We start from the raw sequence: 13,575 nt of genomic DNA on the forward strand, positions 1-13,575 counted from the left end.
ACTCAAGATACGGAAGAAGGCAAAGATTGGAGAGAATTAATGGATAGAAAGTGAGAGAGTTGATCAATGGATTACAAATCTTGATGAAATTAAAGAATCACCATAGTAAAAAAGGATAGACAGACTGGCAGCCTGTGAGGTTTTGATATTTTTAGTGGACTGTGTAAATTTCCAGTTTTGGAGGTAATTAATATTTCTGATGAAAAGGAAATGGATGAGAAAGGAAGAATAGAGATAAAGGTCTATTAGAGATAAGGAAGTCAAAGAATTTGAGGTGACACCAGGCAGTTCATCCACATGGATGTTGAAATCAGTAAGAATGACAGGAATTGAAACAGAAAGGAACAAGTGCTAAAATCTTTAGCAAGTGGAGAATGACCAAGCAGTTGGCAGATGACAGCAGATGATAGAGCCAGATGGCATAAGCCTCAAAGGACTGGGGGATTTTTTTTTTACAACAGGGGTTGGGAAAGAATAATTGTCTGGAAGTTGCACTGGGGAAACGGAAGCCATCTCCTCCTGACCCTAGAGAATGGGCAACGTGAGTATGCTGCAGGGAAAGGAGTGGTCTCAGGGACCAGCAGCTTTCAGTTAAGACAGGGAGAGGAGACTGCTGCTTTGGCAATGGATACGATTTGCTGATAGTGTAGCCTTCGAAGTATGAACGAGCCACCAGCTTTCTTTTATAATTAAAACCAGATATTCCACTTGAGAGGGACAAGGGACTGCTTGGAGCTTATAACCCCGATCCTGCCGCTCCAAAATCCACCTTCCCCACCATCACATCACCCTCACGCTCTATTTAGGGTTTTTATATCTTTACCATTCTTGCCAGAGAACAGTCTCACCTCTTCATTCCCTCATAACACAAATGAGACCGGGTTAGAATCCATGCCATTTATCTCTCTCTTCCTTCCTTGTTTCTACTCTTTTTTTTTTTTTTTTTTTTTAATAGAGACAGGGTCTCCCTGTGTTGCCCAGACTCTATTCTTTTTTTCCCTTCATTCCCCGACCTCACAGTTGTTTTCTTTCCCTTAAATAATCCATTCATTCAGGGAGACTGTTTTCCCTTTTTCTTTTTTTCTCTCTTTTTTTTTTTTTTTTGGAAACAGAGTTTCTGTCACCCAGGCTGGAGTGCAGTGACACAATCTCAGCTCACTGCAATTTCCACCCAGGCTGGAGTGCAGTGACACAATCTCAGCTCACTGCAATTTCCACCCAGGCTGGAGTGCAGTGACACAATCTCAGCTCACTGCAATTTCCACCCAGGCTGGAGTGCAGTGACACAATCTCAGCTCACTGCAATTTCCACCTCCTGAGTTCAAGCGATTCTCCTGCCTCAGCCTCCCAAGTGGGTCTCAATTGGGACTACAGATGTGTGCCACCACACCCGGCTAATTTTTGTATTTTTGGTAGAGATGGGGTTTCACTGTGTTGGCCAGGTTGGTCACAAACTCCTGACCTCTGGATTCGCCTCCCAAAGTGCTGGGATTACAGGTGTGAGCCACCGCACAGGCCCATTCAGGGAGACTTTCAAACCCTAGAAGGAAATAGATACAAAGTATCATACTACAAGATATTGTTGCTTAAAAAGAATTGATATTCATCATCAATTCTGGAGTTCCTTACAGGGAGGCCTCCCTGTCTAGTGCTTTTAGAATCTGTTCCCTACCTTCTCATAATTCCTTCAAGAACTTCTAGAGACCTAAGTGTCCCAACTTAATGGGAGAAAGGTCAAGAGAAAGACAGCTGCTCCCTCAACACCTCTGTAAGACCTGCGTTTCAGTTGGAGTTTCCCATTTGAAGGCCTGCTTCTTCCCCCAGATGATTGATAGCGGCAGTGCCCAGTTGTTTTAGGAAAAGTACTATCTCCAGGACAACTATACCCGAATGTGAAGCCCCACAAACCCACACACAGAAACTAGAAACCAGGTCACTACATAGAAATGGCAGATGTTATACTGAGTCCTTTTATTCCAACTAATTATTAATAAGGGTTGTTTTATAATGTGTATTACATGTACTTTGCTATAATTTTATTCTGTAGGATGATGTGCCAACTGTATTCTAAATGTGTTTTCAAAATTAAATACAATCACTTAATAGGGTTGCTTATTTTAAAAAGAAAATAAAAGATAAGTTTTTGAAAACATAGTATTTCATAGCCAGGTGTGGTGGCTCATACCTGTAATCCCAGGCTGAGGCTGGTGGATCACCTGAGGTCAGGAGTTTGAGACCAATCTGGCCAACATGGTGAAACTTCATCTCTACTAAAAATGTAAAAATTAGCGGGGGCATGGTGGTGGGCGCCTGTAATCCCAGCTACTTGGGAGACTGAGGCAGGAGAATAGCTTGAACCCAGGAGGTAGAGGTTGCAGTGAGCCAGGATCGTTCCTGTACAAAAAAGAAAGAGAGAAAGAGAGAGGAAGAGAGAAGGAAGGAAGAAAGGTGTTTTTTACAGTGAAGACAAACGAAAGAGAAAGAAAGAAAGAAAACATAGTATTTCTTACCATGTAAAACATGCCTCTGTGTAATATATAAGCATTTCAGCATTGAGTTTTCAGCCACAAAGGCATTTTGAAGATACTCTAGTAGTGGTAAATTAAATGGGTGGGAGGCATAAAAGTAATGCAGACTTGGTGCTGAGTACATTCAAGCTTTTCGTCTAAGAACACAGCCTTAATTAGATTTCTCTTAAAATACTGCACATCTGCCTAAATTCACACATATAAAGATGAGTGACAAAACAATAACAAATTAGTTATCCCTCAAAGTTAAAATATAGCAAGTGCATTATTCATAGCCTGCCAAAGATGGTCGGAGATTTTCTTATTGTCAATTTCTTTTTTTTTTTTTTTTATTTTTAGACTCTAACCACTGGGTTGGTGAAAAACTCAATTTCTGTATAATGCTATAGTCCTTGACAAAAGTTTTTCAAAAATAGCCACTTGGGAATCTCTCTACTAGGAATTCTGAGGAGAAACAGGGAAGCAGGAGAAACAGAAAGAAGGAGGAGGTAAAATGCTTTCTTTGCACTCGCACAACAAAGCTATTTATGGCATCGGGTCACTGAACTGAGCTGTGATTTCAGCAATGAGAGCAAGTAGGAAAGTGTAACAGTACCAAATAAACTGCTGGCCATTCACAAAGATCTCGGCACCTCAGGCAAGTAGTCAGATGAGTTTGCTTAAAGATCACTGACAAACTGGAAACTGAGACACATGGGATCTCTGGCTTATACAACATTTAGCACTTATCCTCGCCAATAAAATTAATTAATCCAGTATTGGCCAGGCATGGTGGCTCACGCCTGTAATCCCAGAACTTTGGGAGGCCGAAGTGGGTGGATCATGGGATCAAGAGATCGAGACCATCCTGGTCAACATGGTAAAACCCTGTCTCTACTAAAAATACAAAAATTAGCCGGGCATGGTGGCACGCACCTGTTAGTCCCAGCTAGTCAGGAGGCTGAGGCAGGCGAATTGCTCGAACCCGGGAAGCAGAGGTTGCAGTGATCTGGGATCACGCCACTGCACTCCAGCCTGGCGACAGAGTGAGACTCCATCTCAAAAAAAAAAAGAATCTAGTATAACAAACATTTTATAACATCTGTCATTTAACAGGCAATATGACTGACATAACAGCAAACCCAGTCAGCATATTGAGAAAATTAAGATAATCATAATGGCAGTATGCCAGTGGTTCAAAGGAACTGTGTGCCCTAGCCGGGCACAGTGGCTCACACCTGTAATCCCAGCACTTTGGAAGGCCAAGGCAGGTGGATCACGAGGTCAGGAGTTCAAGACCAGCCTGACCAACATAGTGAAACCCCATCTCTTAAAAAAAAAAAAGAGTACCTAAGAGAGAGACGAGTGACAGGGAAGGCTGCTCAGATGGTATGATTACTGAGCTGACGATTAAAGCAGAAATAGGAGTTTCCTAGACCGAAAAGGGGTAGAAGACATTCCAGATAGAGAAAACAACATGTGGAGGGGCAAGAAACATGAAACAGTATAGTGTTGCCACTTTGCCTTGTGATTCAGCCAGAACACAGGTGGCACAATTGGAGGTTAACTGAAAAGAGTTTAACGAAGTGACTATTTCCAGAAATATGGGTAGCATCAAGGACACTAATAAAAGATGGTGCCGCATTAAGAGATAGCAACAGTGGGAAGCCATTAACCACCCGGTTGAAAGAGACGAGGACAGAGAAAGGTATTGCAGTCTACCCAACAGAAACCTTGACTAGAAGCAGAGGAATGCTACTGCTGCTAAGCCACAGCCCAGCAAAAGCAAAGAGAGGGATACATACTCTGACTTCTCTTTCCTTCCGTCTCCAGCTGGCGCCTGCCATTGGCTGAAACCCCTGCAAGCCAGAGGGCAAGGGAGTTTGGGAAAGCTTTCTGTGAAGGACAGCTTCCTCAGCCCTAGAGAAGGATGGAGACTAGATCTGGAGAGACATTCAGACAATTGTTAGCACACCTCAGATTCATATCCCGATCCAGACAGTCTCCTGTTTCTTGAATAGGTATAACACAAGACTACCTGTAACTAACACTGTGACAAGTCAGCTGTCTTAATCAGTTTGAGCTGGTATAACAAATTACCACGGAATCGGGGTTTAAACAACAGAAATTTCGTTATCACAATTTTGGAGGCTGGAGGTGGGTGATCAGGGAGATCCTGGTGCTAGCATGAGTACCCTCGTCTGGGTTGCAGACAGCCCATGGTGGAAAGAGGACTAGAGAGCTCTCTGCGGTATCTTTTTTTAAGGGTACTGATCTCATTCACGAAGCTTCCACCCTCATGACCTAAATTACATCCCAAAGGCCCCGCCTCCTAATACTACCACATTAGGGTTAAGATTTCAACATAAGAATTTCGGGGGGACACAGACATTCAATCCATAGTATAGCCCTTGTTTCTTTTTCCTAAATTGATAGAGAGGAGTTCATGAAATTTTATGATGAATGAGATTCTTAAGATCTGGTTTGTTGCTGGGTGCGGTGGCTCACACCTGTAATCCTAGCATTTTGGGAGGCTGAGGTGGGTGGATCACCTGAGGTCAGGAGTTCAAGACCAGCCTGGTCATCATGGTGAAACCCCATCTTAAAAAAAAAAAAATATATATATATATATATATATATATGAGATCTGGTTTGTTGTACAACCTGTACCCTTCACTCAGTCTTTCAGTATGCCTATTTTTAACCACAGTGATGTAACAATCTATCAGATCTTTCAAAGCAAAAACAAATAATCATAAGACAGTACGAGATGACATAGCATATAAGTGCTTATTTGTCTATCTAAAAATAACTACTACTTTCGTGTTCTGTCAGTGTATGAAACTTGCATATAGTCCCATAGAATATTTTCGTTCACTTGAGATACCTCATATTTTATTTATAAATTCTAGTTAAATCACATTAAGATCTTCAAATGTTATTATGGTGCTAGATTGTTGGAAGGAGAAGGAAAAGAACAAGTTGTCCTTATACAACCTTTTTTCTCTTTTTTCAGATCAATAACTCGATCTTATTACCGCAACTCAGTTGGTGGATTTTTAGTATTTGACATTACTAACCGACGATCTTTTGAACACGTGAAAGATTGGCTAGAAGAGGCAAAAATGCACGTACAGCCATTTCGGATTGTATTTCTGCTAGTGGGACATAAATGTGATTTAGCTTCACAACGTCAGGTTACAAGGGAAGAAGCTGAAAAACTGTCAGCAGACTGTGGAATGAAGTATATAGAAACCTCAGCAAAGGATGCTACAAACGTCGAAGAATCCTTCACAATCTTGACAAGAGACATATATGAACTTATTAGAAAGGGAGAAATTTGTATTCAGGATGGCTGGGAAGGGGTTAAAAGTGGTTTTGTTCCAAATACTGTGCATTCTTCTGAGGAAGCGGTAAAGCCCAGGAAACAGTGCTTCTGCTGACTCCCAGCATGCCAAAGAACTGACAGGAACGGACTGGGTGTCACTTCAGGAAAATACCAACATCAACAGCAGAATGATGCAGTAAGGCTTTAAAAGGTCACACACCCACACTAATACTACTTTGTACGGCATTTGATTCAGAGCGTTATGCTTACTCGTTACACTCCCAGATTGGGCATTTTGCTAAATCATCAGGCAAAGCGGACAACCTTTTTCTTGAAACGGGAAAATCTACGTAGTTACCTCCGTTCTTACTTTGTTAGCGTACGCTGACCTTAGTGTCCAGATATGTCAACATTACTCGTTTCTCTTGACAGTTTGAATGGATTTTTGTACATATATAGTCAATTGAAGCGATTATATCAGGAATTACGTTCTCTTGAGTTAATTAATATGAATTCCAAAGTGCATTTAAATATGCACTGTTCACCTGCAGAGTAAAGCATCTCAGAAGTATTCACCAGGACGGAAACAGCAGTTCCTTGTACGAGGTACCAGGCTTTTTCCCCACTCTTTAGAAATGTTTGTCCGCCCTTAATTTTGCCTCAACACAAGAAGTTTCATGTTCGTTTTTGTTCCCTAATTATTACTCCTAAAACTGCATTATGTTTTACAGAGATGTCTAAGGATCAAGCAAAATATTTTAAGCAAATATTGGTAAAATTTAAAACAGAGGACTGCTCACCAAATGTTTGCTGTTTTTTGAGACAGGGTCTTGTTTTGTCACCCAGGCTGGAGTGCAGTGGCAAAATCTTGGCTCCCTGCAACCTCTGCTTCCCGGGTTCAAGTGATTCTCAGTACCTTACCTCAGACCCCTGAATAGCTGGAACTGCAGACGTGTACCACCATGCCTGGCTAATTTTAGTATTTTTAGCAGACACAGGGTTTGTCCATGTTTCCCAGGCTGATCTCCCACCTTGGCCTCCAAAGTGCTGGGATTACAGGCATGCGCCGCCATGCCTTATCTAAATATGAACAGTATACTCTGACAGCAGCAAATGTTCTGCTGTTACAGTGTACTGTTCATATTTAGATAAGAAAAATGAAATTTATTTATATATTGACATTTTCAAAAAATAAATGCAATTTACCTTGAACTACTGTCAAAATTATTAATATAGGTAAACATAGAATGTTTTTAGTAAAAGCATTTTTCTCCAAGTAAATTTCCAAATTTCCTCATTTCCAATACAAAAAGCATGCAGAAGAGATTTTTCTAGACATGGAAAATTGGCTAGATGTTTGATATATTTAGCCTTCAAATTGCATTCTACAATCTCATCAGCACAAGTGAAGATAGAATAATCAATTAAGATGGTAAAATGACTTTTGAGTTTACTGATTTTTAACTCATTGATTAAATTCTCCTGGAAGGGATATTTTGATCATAGTGTCAAATATTTTATAATGTACACTTCTGTTCTGTTCTGTAAACTATTCTGAATCACAAAGGAGTACCAAGCGACGTTTTTTGGAATCGTAGGGTTTTTACTGATAAATTATAGTTGCTTCATTTGTTTGAAAACCTAAGTAGCATAATAGAAAGAATATTTAATAAGAAATCAGAAAACGTGGTTACCAATATCTAAGTATGAGGAAGTCACTTGACCTCTCTCAGCACCATTTTTCTTATCTGTAAAATGAGGCTAATAACCCCATTTATTATTGTGTTTCATGGAAAATTATCTTGAGAATCTAGTGAATCATGCAAAAACTGCTTTGTAAATAGAGTAAGCATTTTACAGAGTTGAGACTGATACGCTGCTCGTGGGCATACCATTATAGTTACAATGGGTGAGAATTTTTTTCTCATGAGTTCTCCTTTCATTCCTATGCAGAGGGAGTAGAAAAAGATGTGTATTTTCATAGACCCATAGCAATTCTTGATTGTTGCATATCCTCTGCTTGTTTGGGGAGGGTGGGGGCGGGGGCGGGGTCTTGTTCTGTTGACCAGGGTGGAATGGCATGATCACAGCTTACTGCACCCTGAACTCCCCAGTCTCAAGCAAGCCTCCCACTTCAGCCTTCTGCTAGCTGGGGCCACAGGTGCACACCATCATGCCTGGCTAATTTTTTATTTTTTGTAGAGACGCGTCTCCCTCTGTTGCCCAGGGTATAGGTTTCATACTTCAGGGCACAGCGATCCTTCCGCCTCGGTGTCCCAAAGTGCTGGAATTACAGGCGTGACCCTCCCGTGCCTGGCTTCCTCTGCTTTTTTTCCCCCTCAACTATTGTTCTTGACAAGTGGAAATAATGTTCCTGCAGACGACCTAATCGAAAGTCACGTTTGTGCTTTTTGTGCATCTTTGAAGTAGATATTTAATTGTATTTTCAAATACTTGTACATTTTCTAGGTTCATGTATTTTCAGTTGTGCTGATGGAGAGAATATAAATTATGACTATATAAGGTATGAATATTTATGTTGTCAACGTTTTCTTGATATCCTTAGGTTAATTTCACATGAGTTCAAACCATAATTAACCAAATGCGAAAATACTTGTTCCCCAAAACGTAAAGTAGTCCATTTCACTGTTACAGTTTTCAATCTTATATGACAATTTCCTATCAATCCAAAATGGCATAAACCCAAACATTGAAAATCTAGCAGCAGTTTAAAGTACAGTCACCTGTGCCTACTTCTAAAGTTAAATAGCTAAAACATAAAATGTGAATTAAATTTCAGTGGACACCTTTTATAATACTAAGATCGGGAGAGACTAATACTTGGGCTGAAGGATATCATGTGTTCCAAGATTTAAAACAGAACTAAAGAAAGAAGCAAACAGGAAGGCAGGGCCGGAAGTTCAGTGCATGAGCAGAAGGAAGTCTAGAACTTGTCTCATAGCACCTTGTTCACCACGCTGTGCTTGGCGTGCGTGTGTATCGGGTGGGGGGAGGGGGAGACCCCAGGAGGATGTCAAGAAAAGGGCAAATGTGTCTAACCGAATCTGAAAAATACGAAATAGGGTTAAATAATTTTTATATTATCGAGGGGCTATTTATGGTAAAACAATGGTAAAGTGAACAATGATGACTGGAAAACTCTGACTGCTTGTACAAGATTGCCAAACATTTGTCTAACCTTGGCCATTACCTTTATGCATTTATATAGATAGAAAATAGCTGACCTATTTTCTTACATCGTTAGAGAGAATATGGATAATAATGCCAAAATAGTGAAATTATTTGCTCCAGGTAAAATGCTTTTACCAAGTTTCTTAGAAATCAAATATATTTGATTTTATATTAAAGTTATTTTATTTAAAATTTAATTTAAATTTTAAATTAATAAATGATGTCACTAATTACTAAATATTTTAAGTAAATGTGGTTTTTTTTGTGACAGATTCTTGCTCTGTCTCCCAGGCTGAAATGCAGTGTGTGATCTCAGCTCACTGCAACCTCCGCCTCCTGGGTTCAAGCAATTCTCCTGCCTCAGCCTCCCAAGTAGCTGGGATTACAGGCGTGCACCACCATGCCCAGCTAATTTGGTACTTTTTAAAAATCGAAACAGGGTTTCTCCAAGCTGGTGAGGCTGGTGTCGAACTCCTGATCTTGATTGATCCGCCCACCTCGGTCTCCCAAAGTGCTGGGATTACAGGCGTGAGCCACTGCACCCGGCCTAATTTTTGTATTTTGAGTTGAGATGTGGTTTCACCATGTTGGCCAGGCTGGTTTCCAACTCCTGACCTCAAGTGATCCATCTGCCTCGGCCTCCCAAAGTGCTGGGATTGCAGACATGAGCCACCAGCACCGTAAATATGATTTTTTAAAAAAAGAATGAAAACTGTCCAATCCTTATCGTAAACTTGTTTCGGATGGAAACTGCTCATCTTGAGCTGCATTCACACTCCCAATTCATGTGGTGATGTGATGGTAAGTGTAAGCCAAAACGTTTAATCAGAATTTTTTTTTTTTTTTTTTTTTAAAGATGGGGTTTCACCATGATGGCCAGACTGGTCTTAAACTCCTGACCTCATGTGATCCACCCACCTCGGCTTCCCAAAGTGCTAGGATTACAGGCGTGAGCCACCGCGCCGGGCCTAATCAGAATGTTTTTAAACGTGGCCTTTATATGCATAATCGTGGCAAACAAGATTTCCCGAGCCTGGAAACTTGAGGGTTTATTCTAGGTTTTCAAAAGCCTCGAGCATTCCATGCCTTTTTGTGTGGCAACCAAAACAGTCTTTTATATTATTGTTTAGATAACTTTACCAGAACAAAGTCTTTTTATCCCACTTTACGTCATTAAAAAATGAATCTGTGGGTTAATAAAATCATTTTAAGAGTATTTTTGTTCGATTTTATACGGCACTTGGTTCAGTTAAGAACAGAGCTTTCAAAGCAGCTTTAAAGAGTGCACTGTATTTGAATAATTTCCTTATTCTCATACAGTGAGAAGAACTGGCAAGACTAGAGATCCGTTCACAAACTCACTCATTTGTTTCTCAGTAACTATCTAGAGAGATTTCACTTGGAAATGCAAAGGAAACATGTAGTGGTTTTTTTGTTTTTTGTTTTTTGTTTTTTTTGAGGCGGAGTTTCACTCTTGTTTCCCAGGCTAGAGTGCAATGGCGCAATCTCGGCTCACCGCAACCTCCGCCTCCTGGGTTCAGGCAATTCTCCTGCCTCAGCCTCCCGAGTAGCTGGGATTACAGGCGCGCGCCACCATGCCCAGCTAATTTTTTGTATTTTTAGTAGAGACGGGGTTTCACCATGTTGACCAAGATGGTCTCGATCTCTTGACCTCGTGATCCACCCGCCTCGGCCTCCCAAAGTGCTGGGATTACAGGCTTGAGCCACCGTGCCCGGCCTATGTAGTGTTTTTTTAAGAAAAAAAATCCTCTTTCAGCACAGGGTGCTGAAAAAAGAAAAAACTGAAAGACTACAAGGGTTTTAGTTTCTGTTTCTTTGTTTTTTAGAGACAGAGTCTTGTTCTGTCACCTAGGCTGGAGTGCAGTGACCTCAGACTCTTGGTCTCCAGCGATCCTCCCACTCCAGCCTCCCAAAGTTCTGGGATTACAGGCATGAGTCACCACGCCCAGCCTATAAAGCCTTTAATCTTAGATTCTGTGTATTTTTAAATGGTAGGATACAATCCCAACCAGAAGTTAACTCTTGGAAATTTCACAGCTGATAGTCATCTCTGCTTAGAATCTTTCTCAAGTATGAATATTTTCACCAAACTTTACTGAGCTACTGATCTTCTCTTGATCTTAACAGAGTGATCTCCCGAACCTTAATGAACTGCTGCATGGCCTGGTATTTCTATACTGCTAATGACTGATGCAAGTAGACACATGAGTGATGAGCTGTGACAATCTATATCAGTCATTACAGTCTAGTTCACTTCCTGCACATAATCCTGGTAGAAAATAAATAAAAACAAAATTTTAAGGTATAAAAAATTTGTGTACCTTATTATTTCTGGGTACAATTTTGTCTTTTTAAAAAAATAGTGCCTAAAACATTGTCTTATCTGTGTGACATTCAGTGACTATGAATTGATGGTTATTGTGTTGAATTACTCATTTTAAGTGTGGGTTCCACATACCTGGTTTTAATTTATGCATCTCGTGGAAGAATAAACATGTTTCATCATCATCATTTCTTGGCTTTTTTTTCAGGATGACAGCCAATGGAAGTAGGATAAGTGTAAGCTTTTTGAAGTATGTTATTAATGTTATCAAATAGATTTTAAATAATGAATAAAAAGAATGAGAATGAGAACTATGATTGTCGTGGAATTATCACAGTACCTACCTTTAACAAGCCATCTTTAATGGTGCTTTTAAAATAGAAACAACTATTTAACTGCAATTTTGTGTGTATGTATTCACAAATGAAGTGCACATAAGAATTCAAGATCCATAATACCTTACATATTACATTATGCCGTGGTGGAATGTGGGGCAGAACCCCATAATCAGACATCAATATTTATACAGCAAATGTATGAATATTCACACCGTAAGAGTAAATAGCCTGTCATCAGTTTGGGTCAGATTTTTGTTGCCAGATGAGTTATAAAAAGAATCTTCAATTTGTCAGAGCTTTTTGGATTTCAGAATTGCAGAAAACGGTCAGGTACTATGTACTATGCCTACTATGCTTTAACAGCTATTTCAAAATTTATAACTTCTCTTTTTGGCTCGTCTTTGTCATGGTTCAGCCTTGCAGGTAGTGGGAGCTTATGAAATTTTGAATTGAGCTGTTAAATCACACAGAAAATATTCATACCTTCTGCATAACCAGTTACCCACGTAAAATGTTGACCACAGTGCTTGGCACATAATTTTTATTATTATTTTTGTTTTATTTTCTATTTTATTTATTTATTTAAGACAGAGTTTCGCTCTTGTTGCCCAGGCTGGAGTGCAATGGCCTGATCTCGGCTCACTGCTACCTCCACCTCCCGGGTTCAAATGATTCTCCTGCCTCAACCTCCCGAGTATCTGGGATTACAGGCGCCTGCCACCATGCCCAGCTAATTTTTCTATTTTTAGTACAGACAGGGTTTCTCCATGTTGGTCAGGCTGGTCTTGAACTCCTAACCTCAGGTGATCCACCCACCTCGGCCCCCCAAAGTGCTGGGATTACAGGTGTGAGCCACTGTGCCCAGCCTTATTTATTTATTTATTTATTTATGAGACAGAGTTTTGCTCTTGCTGCCCAGGCTGGAGTGCAATAGTGTAATCTCAGCTCACTGCAACCTCCACCTCCCTGGTTCAAGTGATTCTCCTGCCTAAACCTCCTGAGTAGCTGGGATTACAGGCACCTGCCACCTGGCCCAGCTAATTTTTTGTATTTTTAGGAGAGATGGGGTTTCACCATGTTGGCCAGGCTGATCTTGAACTCCTGACCTCAGGTGGTCCACCTACCTCAGCCTCCCAAAGTGCTGGGATTACAGGCATGAGCCACTGCTCCCGGCCCTGTTTTATTCTTAATATCATTCTTACTATAATCACTAAATTGTCAAGAAGCCAAACTTAATCCTTATAGTTGGCTAGAAACTGTTGATAATGGCTCTCTGGCTAGTTCATTTTAAATGGTCATGACTCCTTGAAATGGCCTGATTCTTACAGAAGAATATTTCCGTAGTTCCCTAAAGGACAGAGCTCCTGGGGATTGCTCGTCATCAACAACAGCATCTGGCCAGATGGACAGGAGCTCGAAGGAGTGTCCCAACAGCAGCACTGCAAATTCGCCAGCAGGAAGAGTTAGTCCCCGTGCCCAGTGTGGTAAGAACTGTGGGTCAGAGGACGAGGCTCTTAGTTTGCATAAAATGATCATCACTAGCATCATCTTCTAAATTTTTTTGGTAACAGCTTTGACATATAATTTACATGTCATACAATTAAACCATTTAAAATGTACAATTTAGTGCATGTTTGACCACTTTTGCATTGCTTTAAAGAAATACCAGGCTGGGCACAGTGGTTCACGCCTGTAATCCCAGCATTTTGGGAGGTTGAGGCAAAAGGATCACTTGAAACTTGAGGCCAGTGGTTTGACACTAGCCGGGGCAGCGTAGTGAGATCCCATCTCTACAGAATAGTTTTGTTTTTGTTTTTGTTTTTTTTAAAAAAGACGGTTTCACCATGTTGGCCAGGCTGGTCTTAA

The 13,575-nt window shown here is 40.6% G+C and overlaps 1 protein-coding gene across 1 annotated transcript in view; it reads left to right on the forward strand.

Moving 5' to 3' along the window:
• Positions 1-8,727, forward strand: part of RAB39A (RAB39A, member RAS oncogene family) — a 36,121-nt gene extending 27,394 nt beyond the window's left edge. The window contains exon 2 of the mRNA XM_002754364.6: positions 5,524-8,727. Coding sequence (XP_002754410.2) covers positions 5,524-5,950 — 427 coding nt within the window. The 3' untranslated portion in view covers positions 5,951-8,727. The remainder of the gene's footprint in view (positions 1-5,523) is intronic.
• The last annotated feature ends 4,848 nt before the right edge of the window (positions 8,728-13,575 follow it).

Source organism: Callithrix jacchus, chromosome 10 (genome assembly GCF_049354715.1).
Source record: "Callithrix jacchus isolate 240 chromosome 10, calJac240_pri, whole genome shotgun sequence".
Lineage (NCBI taxonomy): Eukaryota > Metazoa > Chordata > Mammalia > Primates > Cebidae > Callithrix > Callithrix jacchus.